The following is a 21,215-nucleotide window of genomic DNA, read 5'->3' as shown; positions in this document are numbered from 1 at the left end:
TGGGTTTTTTTTTCGCATTTCTTCATGTTCTTGAATATTTCTTATCAACATTGTTTTCGGATATTGTATCTTTTTTGTTGATATTGTAAACCAGCTCTTTTCTTCAATTTTATTCTCTAACTCTGAAGTCTATTGTAGTCTTGCCCTGAATCTTCAGGACAAGTTCACATATTTAACTTCAGGGAATAATCCCCTCCCCCCCACATTCTCCTGAAAGGTTTTCATCAGGTTGGATAAGTTCTGCTTTCTCACCCTAACATGATTGGGGAAGATAACCTTGCTCCTGCACCTACTTCCTATTCTCAAGAGGTATGTGTCCCTGCTTAGTGGCTTCCCTGCCTCTCTTTTATTCCCTTCTGGGGAGATGGCAGAACGGAATTATTGCTCTTAAGAATAGTAAGTGGGCTTTCTGTTCATTAGCTTGATTAAGTGCTGGTCGTCCATATGTGTGGCATGTCACTATAATGGGCACAATGCTGCTTCTTACTGATGTCTGCAGTGAGGAGACAGAAGTTTCTGTGGTTGATCTTCAGTGGTCATTACAGAAATCCTGGTGGCTGTGGGTGGTAGTGTTAGTCACCTCTACACCATCATGGAGACTAGAACCTAGAACCTAGTATGGAATCACAAAGCTGGAACGTCCAAGGCTGTCATTTAAAGATGAGGGAGTAAGAACCAGTGAACTCAGGAACAATGCTACAAATGATCTGCTTTAAGTGGGAGAGTGATCTGTGGCCCTGACTCTGGGCCCCAACTCTTTGTATCATGATGAGAGAATAAGCTGTATAGGATTGGTGGGATAATATAAAACTCTAGTGAAGGAAGAGTTTTCAAAGACCATCTACTTTATTTCCCTGACTCTTGGCAGTATTTATCTATGTTTTATTTTTAAATATCTCCAGGATGTATGACTCCTTCTGTCTGCCCTCTACTCACCATTTCTCCATGTTTGTATAGTAGTTTATATATTTAGTGTCAGATTTATTCCTGCAGTTTGAGCAGGACTTGTGTTTTGATTAAGGAGCATCATGTTTTAGTTTCATTTTCTCTCTCTTGTGGATAATTAATTTTTATCTACCTGTAGGGCTCTTCATTCCATCTGGAAATGCTGTTTTTATTACAGGAGGGCTCTGGGCCACTGTCCAAGGCTCTGGTTTGGAAGATGTTAGTCTGGTGTTATTTGGATCTCAGTCTTGTGCCATCAATATCACCACAAACAATTCAAGAAGAATTCAATGCAAAGTTCCACCCAGAGTAAGTGGAATCTCCTCCCTGGGTGGGTGACCACTATTAGCGTGTAGTGTAAGGTTTTTCATGAATCCTTTCTTAGAACTTAATTAAGTAACATTACCTTTTCATCATGAGAGTATGGTAATATTGTTTATATTGCCTATGCTGCAATAAAGTGGGAGTCTGACTCCACCAATGGGGCTTGCAATCACCATCAGCTTATTTCTTTTAAAAGAAAACAACCACGTTCCCAGTTCACACTCTCAGTGAGTAATAGTGTCACAGAATAAACAAATTTATCTATATTGCATATATATTATCTCATTTCTCTCTTTAGCAAGTAACAATAACCGTTTTCACCAGCAGTTTTGTTTTCTGGCATGGATATGAATGGTGGAACTTAGAAACTTCTAGAATGTCTGGTTCCTATAAAATACCTTTGTAATTATTCCTTACTATTTCCCCTTTCCCTTTTTAAAAACAAGCCCCTTAGCTTCCCCTTTCTTCTTCAGTTAGTGCTATCTCATAGCCTATGAGGTGATTTGAGTCCACATTCTTCCTGGTTTCCTGGTGCTGCTGATGGCAGTTATGCTCACAGCGGAAGTTGAAATATCTATTCAGAGTTGACTTCAATGTCATCAACATTCTCAGCACATCCATAACCCTGAAGGATGAGTGTTTACTGAACAAATAAAGATCCCTGGAAGGGAGGTTTCAGAATCATCTTTGATCTCTGGTCCCACGTTTTTATATTATCCCATTATTAAAATATTATGAAATGTTCACATTTACATATAAACTGTATGGAATTCCAATATATAGTTGTATCATAACTTGTTTAACAATTCCCTATTAATGTATATTGAAATAATTTTCAAAATCTCTTTTTTAAAAAGTTCATTTATTTTGAGAGCAAGAGAGAGTGTGCATGTAAGCAGGGGAGGAGCAGGGAGAGAGGGAGGGAGAATCCCAAGCAGGTTCTGCAATGAAAGTGAAGAGCCTGATGTGGGGCTTGATCCCACAACCATGAGATCATGATGACCTGAGCTGAAATCAAGAGTTGGATACTTAATTGACTGAATGAGCCAGGCACCTCTCAAAATTTTCAGTTTTAAACAATAAAAACTTGATCGTTCTCAAAAGTGTATTTTCAAGCATATTTATTTTTCTCAGGATAAATTGATCTAAATTTTAAAGCTTTTGTTATGTAGTATTCAGTTATCTGAAATTTCTTTTTAATTTGTATTCCCACCATCACTGGGTGAGTGTTTCATTTCTGACATAGTCAACACTAGGTATTATTGCTTTCATATGTATTTACTATTTAAAGGGGTAAAATTTGCATGGCTTGGATTTCTTTTGCTAGAGAGAATAAGCATTAAAAAAAACTTTAAATTTTGATCAAAGTTATATATACAAAGGTTAAAAGAAAAATAGTAAAACAATTATGCTTTCCTACTCCTTGACCCTCTTCCACAAGTCCCCTTTTTGAAGCATCTCCTTTTAATTCTTTTGAATGCAGTTAGAATACCATTTCTTTGTTAAATCAATAAATTGCTAAAACTATTTAAATGATGTGGGAAGTATCAGGTAATATTTTTTCTTTTATAGTTTTTTTCTTGAAATTTCTAATTCTTTTTCTTTGTATGTCTTCTTTATAATAAAAATCTATTGTAAAAAAATTAATCATATCAGTTATTTTTTTCCATGAAGCTCTTTGTTCTCTTGTGTCAATCTAACTTGGCGTTTTCTTGGTTTATTTCATGTATTTCTTCTTAGCACTGCCCTTGATTGCTCACCTGGGTAGATACACTTTCACAGTTCATATCTTCCTTTTTTTTGGGGGGGGCTATTGTTTATGTTATGAGGTCCTAGCCTAAAGAAACATCCTAGGAAAGAATACGTGGGAGAAAAGTTTTCTGAGTTACTTACATGTCTGAAAGTTTGTCATAATTGATGGATAGTTTAGCTAGGTATAGATGTTTATTTGAAATTGCAGTTTTTTGCAGAACCAATTGGTGTGCTAATTGTAAATCATTCTTATTTACTCTTTGATCAGTAATCATGATGCCACACTTGCCTATTCTAAGTACTTGTCACTGTGTGTGTGTGCACGCGTGTGTGCGAGGTGGAGACTTGAAAGTACCAATACACTTAAAAATCTTTTTTCTTGAAATTAACCCTTTAAACTAATTCTATATGGACTTCTCTCATGTTAGTCTTATTTTCAGAAGTTTGATTTTAAAAATTGATTTTTCAGGGGAAAGATGGACCCATTGTGAATGTGACTGTGATCAGAGGGGACCATTCTGCTGTTCTTCCCATGGCATTTACATACGTCTCGTCTTTAAATCCAGTGATCATTTCTCTGAGCAGAAACACAAGCAGTATAGCAGGTAAAATACATGGTATTGCAGCATCCTTTTATTTTTAGACCATTGATCCTGTAAAGAAGACAAACAATGGTCTCTTAATTATACTGAAGATAGTATTATATTTTGGATGGAAGTTATTTTTCTCAAAACTAGAACATCGCTTATTTCATTTCAGCCATCACTGAATAAATGTTATGTTGGTATTTGCCTCTGTAAAACTGGGACCATTTTTACCATGAAAACGACATGAGAATTCAAAGATAATAATTCAATATATATTTATTCAGCACCTACTATGTACTAATGATAGCACAGGCATAATAGACTTTAATCTTTGCCACTAATTTACAGGATTATTATCTGTACTTTACAGGTAAAAAAACTAAGGAACAGGAAACTTAAATAACTTGTCTAAGATGTTTCTGTTAGTAAGTAACAGAGCTGTGATTTGAGCCCAAGCAGTCTGGATGCAGATTCCAAGGAGTTAACCACTCATAGTTTAGTGTAAAATACCAATGTTTTTGGCATCAAGTTCAATTGTAGCAGATGTTCGATATGATTAGAGAATAGAGTGTTCTGATTAATCAAGAATTTTTATTCCTTGAAACATACTATGTATAAAAATACATAGTATAGAACTATGTAAAACAATGTAGTCTTTCTTCGATAATTCAGATGATATGACAAGATGGATTTGTAACAACATATTGTCATGTCATACCATATCAATTTGAAAAAGTTCCAGCTAATGTGCCTTTCTGGTTAACTGAATGCCAGATAACAGAGAGTTTATGGCAGCCATATCTAAGAATTTTATTACAAAAGGCCAATATATTTTCCAAAGAAAAAGCCTGGACTCAATTTTTCTGATACTGTTTTCATTTTCCATTGCTCCAGAGTACATAAATAAAAGGAAGTGTCCTTTAGCTTCTCAAAATTATTCAGCTCAGTGCAGAAGAAGAATTTGCTGCCTCAGGCCACCAAAGTGTGTAAAATTCCTTAGCAGTATAGATTCTTCCCAACAAAGTAGGAAAGAGAGGAGGGAGTTCTGTATTCTATTCAGATTTCAGTGATTTTGGCTTTTAATACAATTTCCTACCTGTAATGAAAAGAATAAATACATTGCATCAGTGCCTCAGGGGCATCTAGGATTAGCTTGACAATTGACCAAGAAACCAAGGAGTTCATGTAATTGATATATACAACATGATGCATTATTTGCAGAGTTTACACTTACATTTAAATCTTTCTACAGGCAGAATAAAGAGGAACACTTTATAAAATCTCCAAAGAGTGGTTCCCTATTGGGAAAGTCTCCTTTGAAAGCTGGAATGCTACAAATCTCCATTCAGGAGATGATGATATTGATGTTAACAGTGAAACCAAGATGAAATTGAAGAAAGAAAGGAGGAGGGGCAGGGAAAAGGGGAGGAAGAATATGATGTGCAGAACCATTTGTGTGGGGTTTTGCAGTTAGGCAGCCCTGGATGTGAATGAATCCAAGCTCAACCACTCCTTGGATAAGATGTTTAACTTCCTTTATCTTTAGTGTCTCTACCTACTAACTGGGAATAATTCTTTCAAGGTTATTGTGAAAATTGGAGGTAAAGGAGGTAAAAGTACTGAACTCAGGAACCAACATGGAGTAAATACTCAACAAACGCTTTGTTGAATAAATGGCATCATTCTGCCAGATCCTGAGTGTTATATAGATAAGCCAAATATGTCTTGTGTATATTGACCCTATATTTTTTACTTCTTGATAGCAGGCTGGTACCCATTGTTCAAAAACATGCCAGTATCAAACTCAAATTTTTATATAACCAATTATTAAAAAAAAATTATTTTTGAAAGAGAGAGAGAAAGAAAGAGAGTCCCAAACAAATTGGGAAGCTCAATTCCACTCACCACCCTGGGATTATGACGTGAGCCAAAATCAGGAGTTGGATGCTTAACTGACTGAGCCACCCAGGTGTCCCACATAACCAATTATTTTAAATATAACCTCCCTCAAATAGATTTTTAGCCTTTTAGAGTCTGTTCCTTTTGCATACCCTGCAAAATTATAGTGTCTGCTAGTGATAGGTAAGATAAATGGGGGCTTAAGAGAGTATAAACCACTGATGCCTTTGGAGGTCTCCACCCTAGAGACTACTCCTAAGTGACATCATCTAGACACATAAGCCCCCTCTCCCTGTCCACAGGGACTTCCTTTGCCTTCCTCCCCTTCTGGGTGGTGGTCTCCTATTGTTTCCTCTGGAAGGTCTCATGCTGTGAGATTTTTGCACCCATGTAAATCTGTCAAAGCACCACCATATAAAGCTCCTTTTCATATTATTGCCACCTCGTGGTCATGCCTTTTTTCTACTCAACCCTGAAGTCCTTTCAGGTCGCTACACTGAGGCTTCAGACTTCATAATAGAAACGAGGTTGGATGTACAGAAGTAAGGAGGATGTGGAGCAAGAAAGAAAATGAAAGTTAATGGAGGACTTTTGAATGAAACTGTCCTAGGATATCTAACTTAATCCTTACAACAAACCAGATGGGGTGGACTTTGTTACCATCTTACTGATGAAAAAATCTAAGACTTTGAGAGCCCACAGTGAGTCATCCAGACTCACACAGGTGGAAAAATGGCAGAGCAAGGATTTGCATGTAGGGTCAGTCTTCCCAACACCCCACGACCCCTTGTCTTTGGCTTTTCTCTTTCAAATAGCTTCTTCTCCTCCTCATCTGATTGGCTGTGCAGTTCTGTAGATGCCTGCTCTGTAGTTCTCAAATGTCAGCTGCTAAAGGAGCTTTAGAGATGCTTTAGCCTAAGCTGTGTCTCTGTGAGACACATGAGAGGTATGTACATTTATTTCCACTCTTGCCATTGCCTTCTCAATTTCTGGCTCTTGTTGAACTCCGTTGTCTGAAGACTGGATTTCTCCTTCCCTATCTCTCCAGTTAATGTAATAGACTGGAAGAAAGCTTCTATCTTATCCTTTTCTTGCTTAGAAACCTTTGGAAATCTCTGCTGTCTACTAAATTAGGTAACGACCCCTTACAATTGCTTTCTTGGTCTTTAGCCATAGACTCCCCATCAACTTGGCCTCTTCCCATAGAGTACATGACTATGTGCATGCGTCTGATCTCCCAGAAAGTCACCCAATTCTCTTTCTTTCTTTTCAAGCCACTGGAGGTTTAACATTTTTTTTTAACATTTATTTTTTATTGAGAGAGAGAGACAGAGCATGAGAATGGGAGGCGCAGAGAGAGGGGGAGACACTGAATCCTAAGTAGGCTCCAGGCTCTGAGCTGTCAGCATAGAGCCCAGTGCAGGGCTCCATCTCACAAACTGCGAGATCATGACCTGAGCCAAAGTCAGACGTTTAACCCACTGAGCCACCCAGGCGCCCCCCAAGCCACTGGATGTTTAAATGAGAAAATGCTCTAAAAGGCTTTGGGTAAAACTATGAAGTTTTTAGAGTTGAATTGTAAACTGCCTATTCTTTATCGCTTTCTCTGGGGATTTATTTTTCAAGTAGAATTTCAAGCATCATCTTGCCCACGAGGTCTTTCTTAATATTCAGAATGTTGCTGTCGTTTGAATAACCGCACTGCTTAATTTTTACCTCTCGTGTGTCATGTCTTGTACTGAAGCTATTTTGGCACCATTGTGCCATCTTTGAGGTTTCTTTCAAGGCAGGGTCTGTGTTTAACTTTTTTTTGTGCCCTTTGTGGCATCTCCTTCTTGGTACTCAATAAATATTTAAGGTAAAAGGAATTGAATTGAAGTGTTCATAGCATATATGACATTTTAGTGAAATTGATAGTTAAATTAAAAAGGTATCGAAATATAAGAGAAGACTGGACTTAGGCCTTGATATTTCCCTTAAGTAGCTATCAGACATTGGCTGCCAAACCTTAGTTTCATCAGAAGCAAAATGCCATTTCTACTACCTGCTCTGTGTATGTCATGAGGATAGTGTGAGGGTGAAATGAGATGGTGCGTGTGAAAGTGGTCTGTGCACGCTGTGGTACTGCACTCCTGTACAACAATTTTAAGCGGTTCAATACACGCAGACATCGAGCTTTGTACTTGTATCAGCAGGAAAGTGCAAGTTAAAGAAAGGGCTTTGCGGTGCTGTGTGCTGGTTGTGAAGACCATCAGCTCCCCAAACTACTTCTTGATTTATTTTCGCCCTTGATTTGCATTTCTATGGTGTTAAATTAGTGTCTCTTGAGTACAAATGTCCTGGCAATTGGGATTATAGGTGGTGGTTCTATTATGATAAGAGTTGTTAGAAGTTTTATCATAAGAGTTGTTAGAAGTGAGATTGGTATCGAAATGCTTGTTTGGAGTGTTATACACAGGACCTATCATGCATTTAATCCTGAAAGATAGGTTTAAAATCCAAGAAGTGGTTGAGGCCACAAATTCACATCACAGAGGCTAATGCATTGTTTTTAACACAGGAGGTGAGACCCTCTTCATTGGAATGGCACTTCTGGTGAACTACACAGATTTGGATGTGGAAGTTTGCATCCAAGACACCGTGGCTCTGGTTCATGTACAAATGGCTCGGGGTCTGGAGGTGGTGCTGCCCCCGCTGCCTGTCAGTCTCCACAGAATCTCAGTCTCCATCAATGGGATCAGCATTCGCTCACAAGGGTGAGGTGCACACTTGCCATTAATTTTAGGTCTTTTTGCTGGTCTAGTTTCAGTTGAGGAATTCTAGTTTTGAGTTAGATCTTCACTTTTTCCCCTACTTCTGAAATTAGGGTATAAACACATGAGAATCATGCAATTTGAAGAAATCTTGGAGACCCTATAGGATGATTCACTCCCAAGACCAATCCAAGGGAAATGTTTGACTTCATAGTTGGGGAACAGAGAACTTTCAGGAACTAAGATGTTATGGCTTTTGGTGAAGGTGGGGGTAGAGTGAGCATCTCTATGTGTTGGAATATTCTGTGCTTTAGTTTGAGTCTGTGATTAAATAAGACCTTCAATAAGTTTGTGTCTGGGGCTTTGAATAAATGGCTTACAGTTATTGCCAACACCATGCTCAGATTGCCTTTAAGTCCCTCAGCCCAGTATTTCTCCAGAAGTTGCCTCCCCGCATTCCAGAAAGTTGGCTAACCTGTATGGGCTGATGCCACCACATGATACAGGCCAAGGAAGATGTCCCACACAACATTTTTCCCCCACTGTGTCCTTTCTTCTCTGTGACAGTTCCATTGACAGTTGTCTCCCTCACTGCTTCATATCTGTTCTTCTCCTCCCTTTCTCTCTTTCTAAAACAGTTATTTCATATCAATTTCCCCATTCTCTGCAGGGTTGATCTTCACATCCGGTACATCACAGAAGTTTTCAGCATGGAGCCTTGCTGTGGTTCTCTTCTGGGTGAGTGATTCTTGTATCATTGATTCAGCAGGTGTACTCCCTGGATATTCAGGTTTTGTTCCTGGATTTGAACCGATGAGACCAGTAATCGGGCGGCAGGGAGAGGGGCTTTCCTTGTGCTCTGGGAACTGAGTGGTGCACTTACAAGGGTGTGAAAAGTTGGTGATTCTTTAGCCCAGTAAGTTCGGGAAAATAAAGAATTTTCATGAAAAGAAGATGTGCCTGGTTTTGTTTTTCTAGGGGAAAGAGGCTGAAGCATCCAATGGGTAGCGTACCTCTAGAGGATATTAGAAAAACAAGGGAAGAGCATTTTACTTTAGCCTTTTATATACTGCATGTGTAAGGAGAGGAGGAAGGAGTCTGGTGGCTTCACTTTCCTCTAGGGATTCAGGTGAAGGACCCAGAGGTGGTTAGAAGCACAAGCCAATATGGTAGATGTGAGGAGAAGGCAGAAATCGAGAAAACTATTCATTTTTAGAAAAAAATTTAAAAATCTATATATTTGCATGTGACTAAATCAATGTGATAGTGTATGAAATAACACTTGCTCCTTTTTGAGTATAATAAATCCTTTAAAAAAATTTTTTTTAAATGTTTGATTTATTTTTGAGGCAGAGAGAGACAGAGCATGAGCAGGGGAGGGGCAGAGGGAGAGGGAGACACAGAATCTGAAGTAGGCTCCAGTCTCTGAGCTGTCAGCACAGAGCCCGACGCAGGGCTCGAACTCACAGACTGTGAGATCATGACCTGAGCCGAAGTTGGACACTCAACTGACTGAACCACCCAGGCACCCCTAGTAAATCCTTTTTAAAGCTGCTTGCCTCAAGGCACCTGGTGGCTCAGTCGGCTGAGTGTCTGACTTTGGCTCAGGTCATGATCTTGCAGTTCGTGAGTGTGAGCCCCATGTCGGGCTCTGTGCTGCCAGTTTAGAGCCTGGAATATGCTTCGGATTCTGTGTCTCCCTCTCTCTCTGCCCCTCCCCCACTCATGCTCTGTCTCTCTGTAAAATAAACATTAAACAAAAAAAAGCTGCTTGCCTGTGCCACAGGTTTAGGTATGAGGTACCTTGCTCTAATCCTGAAGATGGGGCTTAATCATCCCTCAACTAGAGAGAGAAAGTCTAGGAATATAGCAGCAGGATTATGAGCATGTTTCAATATTTCAGTGTCCCTTGATATGTTTCAACACACAGACATGTACCTATGTAATATATGAACTATGGGAATATATACTCTGCATAATAACATAGAATAATCTGGGACAGTATGTGAGATCACATAGCAAATGACAAGAAGTCTAGGGAATTTGATATTACATTATTGTATATGTTATATATGTACGTATATTCTCTCTACATAATATATTAGAACATTAGGGACTAACATGTCTGATAACAGCAGATGACAAGAACACTTCAAGAAATTAGATTTTTCATTAGTGTAAAAGTTGATAGAAGTGGCTTCTAGGGTTTATAAATACATATGAAATTTTTTTTGCCTTAAATATTATAAACATTGTTCACCTGTATAACAATTTATATTGTTTTACTATTATGTGAATTTCAGCCCATCTAACTCCTGCCAAAATGACAAATTTAATGTTGATGGGGTAAAGCAAAATAGCTGAGGTTTCCCTAACACCCCACCTTCCACTTAATCGTGCTGTGGTTAGACAGGTGCTGTGAGTTCCTAGTTCTGAATATCAGGTTTTAAGTTTTGTTTTCGATGTTCATGCTTTAGGTGGAACCATCCTCAGCATCTCGGGAATAGGGTTCAGCAGGGACCCAGCTTTGGTTTGGGTGCTTGTGGGTAATCGGTCCTGTGACATCGTGAACTCTACAGAGTCGATCATCTGGTGTGAGACCCCACCGGCTGCCCTGCTGCCTGATGCAGGCGTTCCTGCCCTGCCAGCCCCCGTGGAGGTCTGGGCTGGCAATGTGTCCTTTGCTCAAGGACCTTCACCAAGCCTGGTGGGGAAGGGCTTTACCTTCATGTATGAAGCAGGAGCAACACCAGTGGTCACTGCCATGAGAGGAAAAATCACGAATAGCAGCCTGAGGCTCTATGTGGAGGGAAATAACCTGTCCAACTCAGTGATCCTTCTGGGGGTCTTGAACTGTGATCTTGAGACACAGTTTTTAAGGAACAACATGAGCCTGTCTGGGTGCTCTTTTCCTCTTCACCATTTGGAGGCCGGCATCTATCCTTTCCAAGTTCGTCAAAAGCAGATGGGGTTTGCTAACATGTCTGCAGTGCCCCAGCAATTTGTGATGACACCTCGGATAACAGCTATCTGGCCAACACATGGGTCTGCTTGTGGCGGGACAATACTCACAGTGAGGGGACTAGCTCTCAAGTCTAGGAATAGGTCAGTTCATGTTGACCTTTCAGGGCCTTTTACTTGTGTGATTTTGAGCTTGTGGGACCAGACAGTCCTGTGCCAGATTAACAGAGTGGGCGACCCCTTGCCTGATGCTTCCTTCACCCTGAACATCGCAGTCCTGGTCAATGGGCTACCCAGTGAGTGTCAGGGCAATTGCACTTTTTTCTTTCAGGAAGAGACAACTCCCATTGTGGATGCCTTGACCACTGACATCAGTGGGTCTCTGACCATGGTGCTGATTAGGGGTCAGAAGTTGGGCATCACAGCAGATGAACCAATGGTGTTTGTGGATAATCACCTTCCCTGCATTGTAACTTTCTTTAATGCAAGCCATGTTTCATGCTGGATAAGTGACTTGACCCCAGGACTCCACTATGTATCCGTTGTTCATACAAGAAATGGATACGCTTGTTTTGGTAATGTTTCCAGACACTTCTACATTTTGCCTCAAGTGTTTCATTATTTCCCCAAGAATTTCAGCATACATGGTGGAAGCCTCTTGACCATGAAGGGCACAGCTCTGAGAGGAGAGAACAGCACACTAGTCTACATTGGCCAGCAGGCCTGCCTGACAGTGAGCATCAGCACCAAGCTCATCCAGTGTGTTGTTCCTGCGGGAAATGGTTCTGTTGCCCTGGTCATAGAGGTAGATGGACTTTCATACCAGATGGGAGCCATTGGTTACAGCAATGCCTTCACCCCAGAATTGCTCTCTATGTCTCAGGCTGATGACATCTTAACCTTTGTGGTGGCCCAGATCTCAGGAGCAGCAAATGTTGACATTTTTATTGGGATGTCACCCTGTGTGGGTGTCTCTGGCAACCGCACGGTTCTCCAGTGTGTGGTCACATCCCTTCCTGCTGGGAAGTACCCAGTCAGAGGTTACGACCGCTCAAGAGGGTGGGCCTCATCTGTCCTGGTGTTCACATCTACAGTCACTATTTTGGCAGTAACTGAGAACTTTGGTAAGTCAAACAAATAAGACAGATCTTCTTTATGTAAGTGAATTAATAGCTATGGTTACTACTCTAAAATATAGGAAATCAACCTCAATCTGAATGACAGAAGGAGAGAGAAGCCCAGTTGGCCTCTTATAGTCCTGGTTTCCTCCTTAAAACTTGTCTTTGTCACACTCCCTGTATGAGGCTTTGTTTTTTTATCAAGGAATTTGTGCATATTCTTTAAGTGTGATTGTATTTTAATTTGATTCATTACCCTGATTTAATTTGTGTCTTAATACCATTTGTAGGAGCTCAAAATTTGGTTAAGTAAGTAGAACATAGATGCCTTCACCTATTTTTAGCCATATATGCCAATTTGAATTAAACTTATTAAGTATCATTAATTTTTGTCACCTTGTAATATTTCACAGGTTAATTCATACCCCAGCAGTAATAGTCCAGTTTCACACTATGGTTGCATTGGTTCAACTGTTTTTTCCTTTTAGATATGTATACTGAAATTTGCCTTGCCTTTTCTTCCAGTGATGGTTTCGGTTTCTGTTCACGTAAAGCCTTTTTGCAGTTGAGATAGCTTAAATTTGACTATGATGCACAAAATACAGAGGAAATGATGGAGCTGAATCTTACACTGATGAAGTGCTTGCTAAGCCAATTCTTAGAACAAATTTGTCTGGGCTCAGCTGGGTGGAATGCTATAGGGATTGGGATTTTGGTCCCATGTCTGTAGTAATTTAGCTGGGTACCTTTTCTAAGCCTCAGCTTCCTCATCAGATAAAGGAGTTTAGGCTGGTTGCTCCCTAGTTCCCCTTTCTTCTAAGATTCTACAATTAAAAAAATTTTTTTGAGTGTTTATTTATTTTTGAGACAGACAGAGACAGAATGCGAATGGGTTCACGCAGAGAGAGAGAGGCACAGAATCTGAAGTAGGCTCCAGGCTCTGAGCTGTCAGCGCAGAGCCTGACGCGGGTCTCGAACTCACAAGCTGTGAGATCATGACCTGAGCTGAAGTCGGACACTCAACTGACTGAGCCACCCAGGTGCCCCTAACATTCCACGATTTTTATGATGTGAGAGCAGGGCTGTGAAATGTACCCTAAGCAAAGTCTTATTCTTGGGTTTGTCAGGTGCCTGTGAGCATCTTGACATGAGGACAGTGGCCCCTGGAACTCTATCTCCTTGTGAACTAGAGGTTGCCACATGTCTGAGAGTCCAGCTGACAGTTACCTTAATTGGTTCTCATACTGACACAAAACATGGTGTTTGTTAACAACTGTCGTACTTTTACCCATCTGAAATAGGTGCCGTCATACAGTGCTGGCAGGAGGGTAAACTGCTACAATCTTATTTTGGAGAGAAATTTGGTAATATCCATCAAATCTAAAACCTTCTTTTCCTTTGACCTAGAAATCCCCCTTCTAACAGTTTGCCCCAGTTTTATTCAAGTTAATGTATGGTTCATCAGCATTATTACTTGTCACAGGAGAGGAGAAATAAGGAAAGTGTCAATCAGTGGGAAAATTGCTAAATAAATTGTGGCACAATCATATAATGGAACTGTAAGTAGTGTATTTACATATACACATGGAAAATTTTATATGCTATATCTTTAAAAAAACAAATTCTTCTTGTAGAAGAATATGGATAGAAAGATTTCTCTGCATAAAAAGACATATGCTTAAATTCTGGAATGATTAATGAGAAAACAAACATGGCTCCCTCTGGGGAGTGAGCCTAGGGGGTTTAGGGGAACTTTTACTTTAATTGTATAGTCTTGTGTATAAAAAATTTTAAGAATGATAAATAAACATTACTTTTCTATATAAAAAGTTATTACATTTTTATAGGTTGTTGAATATGATTAGAATCTGACAGAAGACGGACTTCAGGCTCTGGAGAACAGAGCTTAGTGGCAAGACACTAAATTCTGTATCAGGAGCTTAAAGCCAGTTGTGTGGATTCTGGAGGGTATAAAAGGAATGATGGGCAGCAAGAAAGCATGGATTTGAATTTTGAGTTAACTAAAGAAAGAGAAATTTGCCTCTGTGATCATGAACTTCTATTTTGTTTTGAAGGCTGCCTGGGTGGAAGCCTTGTGCATGTGTTTGGAGCAGGATTTTCTCCAGGGAACATCTCAGCTGCTGTGTGTGGTGCTCCCTGCCAAGTCTTGGCTAATGCTACAGTGTCAGCCTTTAGCTGCTTGGTTCTGCCCCTGGATGGTCAGTAACAACACCACATATTTTTTTAAAAAGTGTATATAGAAATGATATTCTTTGGTTAACTCCATTTCTGTAACTAATGCTGTCTTGATCCCTAACTTTTCTGTGTGTTCCTGTGAAGAGGATTTCTCTACACCCCATCTAAAAGGTTAGGTGGGACTGCCTATTAAAATGGTTCACAGTAACTTTTATCCTATTAATGGCAATGGAAGATTGATCACCTATGTTCTCAATTGCAGTCATACGACAGTGGGGGAAGTAATTCTGAGTTCTGAATATTAGTTTCACTGACAGCCTTAGGCATCATAGAGAAAACAATGTTTTGGTCTTGTTCTGAGATGGGATTGCTGAAAACATCTGCTTACTTGAGGTACTAGTATAGGGATTAGATAAGTAGGCTGGATAGCTCTTGCATATTTGCCTGGTGTGCTCAGTTCTTGAATTTTTATTATAAGCAAAAGAGCCAACATTAACATCATTTTCTTATTCTGTAATGCCCAGGTATTTATTCAGTAGAACACCATGATCTCTCACTGCTTAAAGCTTCATAGCCATCAAGTGAATTGTGGTATAGGAAGCTGTGTCTTTGTTAGAAATAAAGGTGTAAAGCTTTGATAGTCCCATCATGTGCCATTACAACACATGGTGATTACCCACTGAGCTTCAGAAGAAAAAAATCAAAGGGAAGAAATTGTCATCATCAGTATAGGACCTGCTTAGCCAGGTGATTAACTTGTTTGTATAATCATAAATCTTGTACCTGTGCACTTAGAAACCATTTGCATACATGCTTTCTGAATAGTGCTTTAAGTTATATTCCTAACTTATGTGTCTGCAACTTGAATGTGGGTGAAGGATTTACAGAGTGATCAAGGCATCACTGTATCTGAGTGTGGACAAAAACTCCTTGATGGGTAATTGATGATGGCAGTTGACAGTAGATTATCTCAGGCAAGAAGAGGATGGAGAGCGAGAAAAGGAGAAGTTATGATCCTTGATTAAAATACAAACTAGGAATTGAGTTCCCTATCATCATATATATATAAGAGCATTTGGGATTCCACACTTGAAAACTTAAGATACACTGGGAGGTGCCTCAGTGGCTCAGTCAGCTGTGCGACTGACTCTTGATTTTGGCTCAGGCCATTATCTCGTGGTTTAAGGGATGGAGCCCCCCTCATCATGGTCTGCACTGACAAGTGTGGAACCTGCTTGGGATTCACTCTTTCTCTGCCTCTCCCCCACTTGCATGTCCCCACGTGCTTCTCTCTCAAAAATAAATACACAGTAAAAAAAAGACACAGTAGATTTGAGTTTAAGACATTGCCTGTTTAATTCTCTACTTCCAGCATGTAGACCCGTGCTGGAACAGTGCATGTGCAAAGTTAATGCTTGATGAAAGAATAAATGAAGGAATTGGGAAATGGTGGAAACAGAAAACCATGACTCCATATTTCTAGGTTACAATATTTAATTAATGCAGCTACAGTCTTTTAAAAAGGCTTTCATACACTGCTTAAATTAATTTACTTTTAAAAAGTCCTTGGTATTATGTCAAGACAATTCATTTAGAAATACAAAATAAAAATCACTGAAGTTTCTGGGTTAGATAAATTGTGGTATTGTAAGTTTGATAACTTATAGAAGAAGAAGGAATAGGAACTCCGTTATATTTTAAAAGTTTTGATTACATTTTAGGAAAGGACTTCTCAAAATTCCTTTTTTTTTTTTTTTTTTTTAAAGAAGGGAAACAGGAATTGGAATCTGTAACTCTGACCTTTGCCACTAGGTGTCACCAAACACTCACTGATTGTGCCAGAACTGCCATTGACTCTAGGGAAATGGATAATTGGAGTTATTTTCTTCTTTCATAAAGAAAGAAAAAGTCTTTTTAAAGACTTTTAATTACAGTGTCTAAAAATGGAGAGGAACTGAGGAATCCAACTCTGTTGGTTTCTTAAGATCCAGGATGGTACTCAAGGATTCTATCAACATCCTGAGTCATATAAAACAATTTGAGTACATTTTTGTGTATTTTTTTTTTTTTCTAGCAAGTAGGTCTATTATGGACATTGAATGATCCCAGAAAATGTGCCTCACAAATTGTTAGGAACTATTAGTAATTCCCTTACTTTCAGATAGGATTGCATATAACCAGTTTAGTTAAGAATCTTGGTAGAGCGTGAGACTCTTGATCTCTGGGTTGGGAGTTCGAGCCTCATGTTGGGTGTAGAGATTACTTAAAAATAAAAACTTTATTTTTTATTGTTTACAACAACAACGAAAAGAATCTGTTATATTTTAAAAGGTTTTTTGAGAGGACTGTTTCACCACAGAAACCTTTATATGTGTTTCTCCATTACTGTTGTCAGAGCAATCCATCCTTTTATTTAACCAATGCACCCCTGTGCTCCTTTTTTTCAAACTTAATCAGATGGCAGCCCTTCAGAATGCTGCATAATCTCAGACCTTATAATCCAGTGGTTCTCAAAGACATGAGAATTGCGTTATTACTATTGGGACTATATTATTACTAATGTTGCTGGAGCAGTTAGAAATGCAAATTTTGGGGCCACCCAATGAATCAGAAACTTTCCAACAAGTAAAGCCCTCTCTGAATTCCTACCTTTTTTCATAATTAGAAGCGTCAAACTAGGTAGCCCCTCAGTGTAAGCAAGTGCTGGCTCTATTGGGTAGCATCATGAGATGCCTGTGTATAATCCGGCACCGTATTTGTTTTTAAAATTGCACCGCTGTCTTGCTGGTTTATAATCTTACTGTTACCTACAATTATTCCAAGGTGATTTTTTTTCTTTCTTTCTGACATGGTTGTGCACAGCTGGATGTTCCTCATCTTATATTTACATGAGTTTTATTTTTTCTTTTGTGGTTACTGCCTTACTATTTTCATTCTTTTTTTTGTTTATTTCTATAATTTCTCTAATTTACTAAGGTCACTTTGAATTCCGACCCATGCTCTGAATTTTATTTCTTAGTGTGATTTTGCACACTAAAGTCATTCCAGTTTGTGGATGACAGCCTAGAACTCAAACTTTCCTAATTATTGTTTTGCTTGCTAACGTGTTTGCTTTCATGAGTGGGGCAGGGGCGGTGAAGGTGGGGCTCTGAGGAAATGCTTTTTGCTGCCTTTGGTGTCCTCTCTGTTTTACCTTTCTTCCTCAATCACACTTCTAACAAAAGATTAATTTTACTTTTTCATATGATGGGTGGCTAAAACATCTCATTCAGTGAAACTAATACTTTGTATTTTTTTTTAAAAGCTCAGCAAGATCTTTGATGCACCTCTTTCTTGCATGTATACCTTGAATTATATGGCATGACTTATTCATGGAAACTCTAATTTTTCCATGAGGCATGACCAGCTAAAGTTATTAATGTCACTTAATCCACCTTGTCAATTTGCGTCCACCTAATCACCCATAATGAGTTCATTATTTTATAGGTGTTGAGCCTATGTTTGCCCAAAGGCTTACTAACTGGAAAGTTCTGATGTTTTATCCACCCATAGGAGAGTCCTACTGTCAGCTGATTTAATTGCTGTAATTAATTCCAGACACACAGAACCTACTATGTTTCAGGTGCTTTGGAATGTACCAGCAACCCTAATAATATTAGCATGTGATTGAACAACTACAAACATTCTTACATCTGCTTATCTCATGTACCCCTTGCTAGATGCAGCACTGTGAGATAGGCAGGGCAGCTGGGTTCAAGCCCATGGTCCCTGGTAATATTTGTTGCATACTTGCATTGGGGGTTCGCTGCAGAAGAAAGCTAGAGAGATTATTCTTTTTTTTTCTTTTTCACTTTATTAAGGTTTTCAAATATAGCTGCTCCAAAACCATCTTATGTAGAGACTTGTTTATTTTCCTCTTTAAGGTTATTGCTGGTCTACCTTGTTGATGCTTTTTACGTTGTATCTCATTACTAAGAGAGAAATAGCTTAAGGGTCACAGGGCTTCAAAGAATTGCTTTTCTTCTTTATAAAACGTGAATAGTCAAAATTAGGTAAAAATCAAGAGTTTCTGTTATCAAGAGATCCCATGATGAGAATGAAAAAGCTAGCCATAGATCTGGAGAAGGTATTAGTAATCATAGAACCTTCTAGGATTAGTACCCAAAATACATAAAGAACACAAACCAATATGAAAAAGACAAACATTCCAGTATAAAAAAAGGGCAAATGACAGAAATAGGAATTTCACAGAAGAGGAAATTGGAATTCTTACTGAACATATAAAAACTTTTTTGACTTAAAAAGTAATGATGCAAATGCAAATTAACATAGTAATGAGATGCCATTGTATTTGTACTGGACTGGCCAAAATTAAGAGTCTGATAGTCCCAAGTGCTGGTAATTATGTGGAGTAATGGAAACTCACTAATAAAGCTGGTAGGAATATAAAATGGCACAGGCACTTTGAAAACAATATAGCACTGTCTTGTAAAATTGAACTTGTACCTGCTCAATGAACAAGCAGTTTTCTTTAAGGCATATAACCTAGAGGAAAATTAGTATGTGTTTGTAGTAGCAAAGCTGGGAAATACCCAAAAATCCATTGGTAGGAGAATAATATACTGTAGTACTTTCACACAATGCCATATAAAACAGTAGTGAAAATGTATGCTCAAGTTTCACGTGATAATATGGAACTTGATAAATCTTAGAAATGTAATATTGAGTGGAAAAAAGCAGGTGCAAAAACATATGTCATGTATTCTATTGTATAAAATTCAAAAACAAAACAATCATTTAGGAAAACAAACCCATGTGAGAAAGCGATTTAAAAAATGCAAATGGCTGTTTCTGAGGATGAGGAGGAAGATGATGGTCTTGATGGAGAGACACAGATTAAAGAGTATCACAACTGTTTTAGTATCACAACTGTATCTTGTTTTATCATACAAGAAAACTCATAGGAGTTTTTCTTATGATTCATATTTTACAAAAGTGTTGCTTGTATTCTTTATGTATTTTGTACGTGTAGTGCATTAAAAATTTTTTTTTAATTTTTATTTATTTATTTTTTTAAATTTTTTTTTCAACGTTTGTTTATTTTTGGGACAGAGAGAGACAGAGCTTGAATGGGGGAGGGGCAGAGAGAGAGGGAGACACAGAATCGGAAACAGGCTCCAGGCTCCGAGCCATCAGCCCAGAGCCTGACGCGGGGCTGGAACTCCCGGACCGGGAGATCGTGACCTGGCTGAAGTCGGACGCTTAACCGACTGCGCCACCCAGGCGCCCCTAAAAAATTTTTTTTAATGTTAATTTTTGAGAGAGACAGAGCATGAGTAGGGGAGGGGCAGAGAGAAAGGGAGACACAGAATTTGAAGCATGCTCCAGGCTTTGAGCTGTCAGCATTGAGCCTGACACAGGACTTGAACTCAACAATCTATGGATCATGACCTGAGCCGATGTCAGTCACTTAACCAACCGAGCCACCCAGGTGCCCCCAAATAGTGCATTTTTAAGAAATGTAAACTGATAATTTTCATATTGGTCAAGGGACAACACATGAAGTGCATTCATGTGATAGTGTGAGGCCTTCCGATCTTTTTGTGGTTTTTACCTAACGTAATGGTGTTTCCTGCAGTGTCCTTGGCTTTCCTGTGTGGCCTGAAGCACGAGGAAGAGAGCTGTGAAGCCTCCAGCTGCACCTATGTGCAGTGTGATTTGACTGTCACCGTGGGGACAGAGAGACTGCCCCAATCATGGCCTTACCTGTACGTTTGTGAAGAAGGTCCCCAATGCCTCTTGGCACCAGATCATTGGACAGAGTCAACGTTTCCATGGTTCTCAGGCCTCTTCATCAGGTAACCCTGTTGTCTCCCTCACTGACCTTCCCCACAGATGCATGGCCAATGGACAGATGGAACCATCAGGAGCTGCAGGCTGGGTGGACATGGCCTCAGGGGCCTACCACTCTTGTTAGAGGGACCATTCCATTGTGGATTCCAGCCAGCCTGCATATCAAAGCATCTCCTGTCTTTTCAAGTGTTCCAGAGAACATCTGAAAAATCTGCCCAGTAAACAGCTCGCTTTGTTCTCGCTCAGATTTTAATATTTATCTTCCGATCCAAAGCAACATCTGGTGAATGCCAATGGGGAAAAAGATTAGACATTATGAAAAACAGAAGGCTCTTTTCCCCTTTCCTTTTTCTTTTCTTTCCAAACAGATTCACAAGTATGAAAAAAAAGTCATAGAGAAATCCAGCAGATTGCACAATGTTTATTCAAAAGAAGGGGGGATGTGCAGGCAGAATTACTATAGACGTAGGATTTAGAAGCCATAAGCTTATAAAGAATTTTTGAACTTAGAAAACAAACAAATAGCACCACTTTCCAGGTAAAAACCCCTTTTCTAAACAAATTGAAGGAAAATGTGTTATCATGTTGGTGACTCAGGACGGCCTAATTTCCACTAGCAATTCTTTTCTCATGCAGCATGTAATTTCAGCACTGAATATCACCCTGCACTCTTCTTGCTTTCTTGTCTAGATAGAGTGCTTATACCTGATGTTTTAATGAAGGCCTATTTGCCCATTCAAAAATAAAACTAAATAAGCTTGATATCCCAGAATGAAAGCGATAACGAGTCCTTTTCATGGCAGGCTGACTTTTTGATGTCCTAAGAC

The 21,215-nt window shown here is 39.2% G+C and overlaps 1 protein-coding gene across 9 annotated transcripts in view; it reads left to right on the top strand.

Annotated features, from left to right (window-relative positions):
• The window catches only part of PKHD1 (PKHD1 ciliary IPT domain containing fibrocystin/polyductin), a 489,098-nt gene that overhangs the window by 73,753 nt on the left and 394,130 nt on the right, over positions 1 to 21,215 (top strand). For 8 of the 9 annotated variants that reach the window (XM_011282361.4, XM_045057638.1, XM_045057641.1 and 5 more), the window contains 7 exons: positions 1,124 to 1,254; positions 3,491 to 3,626; positions 8,068 to 8,263; positions 8,931 to 8,998; positions 10,738 to 12,345; positions 14,415 to 14,558; positions 20,174 to 20,393. In XM_011282361.4, coding sequence (XP_011280663.2) covers positions 1,124 to 1,254; positions 3,491 to 3,626; positions 8,068 to 8,263; positions 8,931 to 8,998; positions 10,738 to 12,345; positions 14,415 to 14,558; positions 20,174 to 20,393 — 2,503 coding nt within the window. The remainder of the gene's footprint in view (positions 1 to 1,123; positions 1,255 to 3,490; positions 3,627 to 8,067; positions 8,264 to 8,930; positions 8,999 to 10,737; positions 12,346 to 14,414; positions 14,559 to 20,173; positions 20,394 to 21,215) is intronic. The other variant, XM_045057643.1, reaches the window with a different exon arrangement.

The sequence above is a fragment of the Felis catus genome, chromosome B2, assembly GCF_018350175.1.
Source record: "Felis catus isolate Fca126 chromosome B2, F.catus_Fca126_mat1.0, whole genome shotgun sequence".
Classification (NCBI taxonomy): Eukaryota; Metazoa; Chordata; class Mammalia; order Carnivora; family Felidae; genus Felis; species Felis catus.
This window is presented reverse-complemented; position numbering and strand designations above follow the sequence as displayed.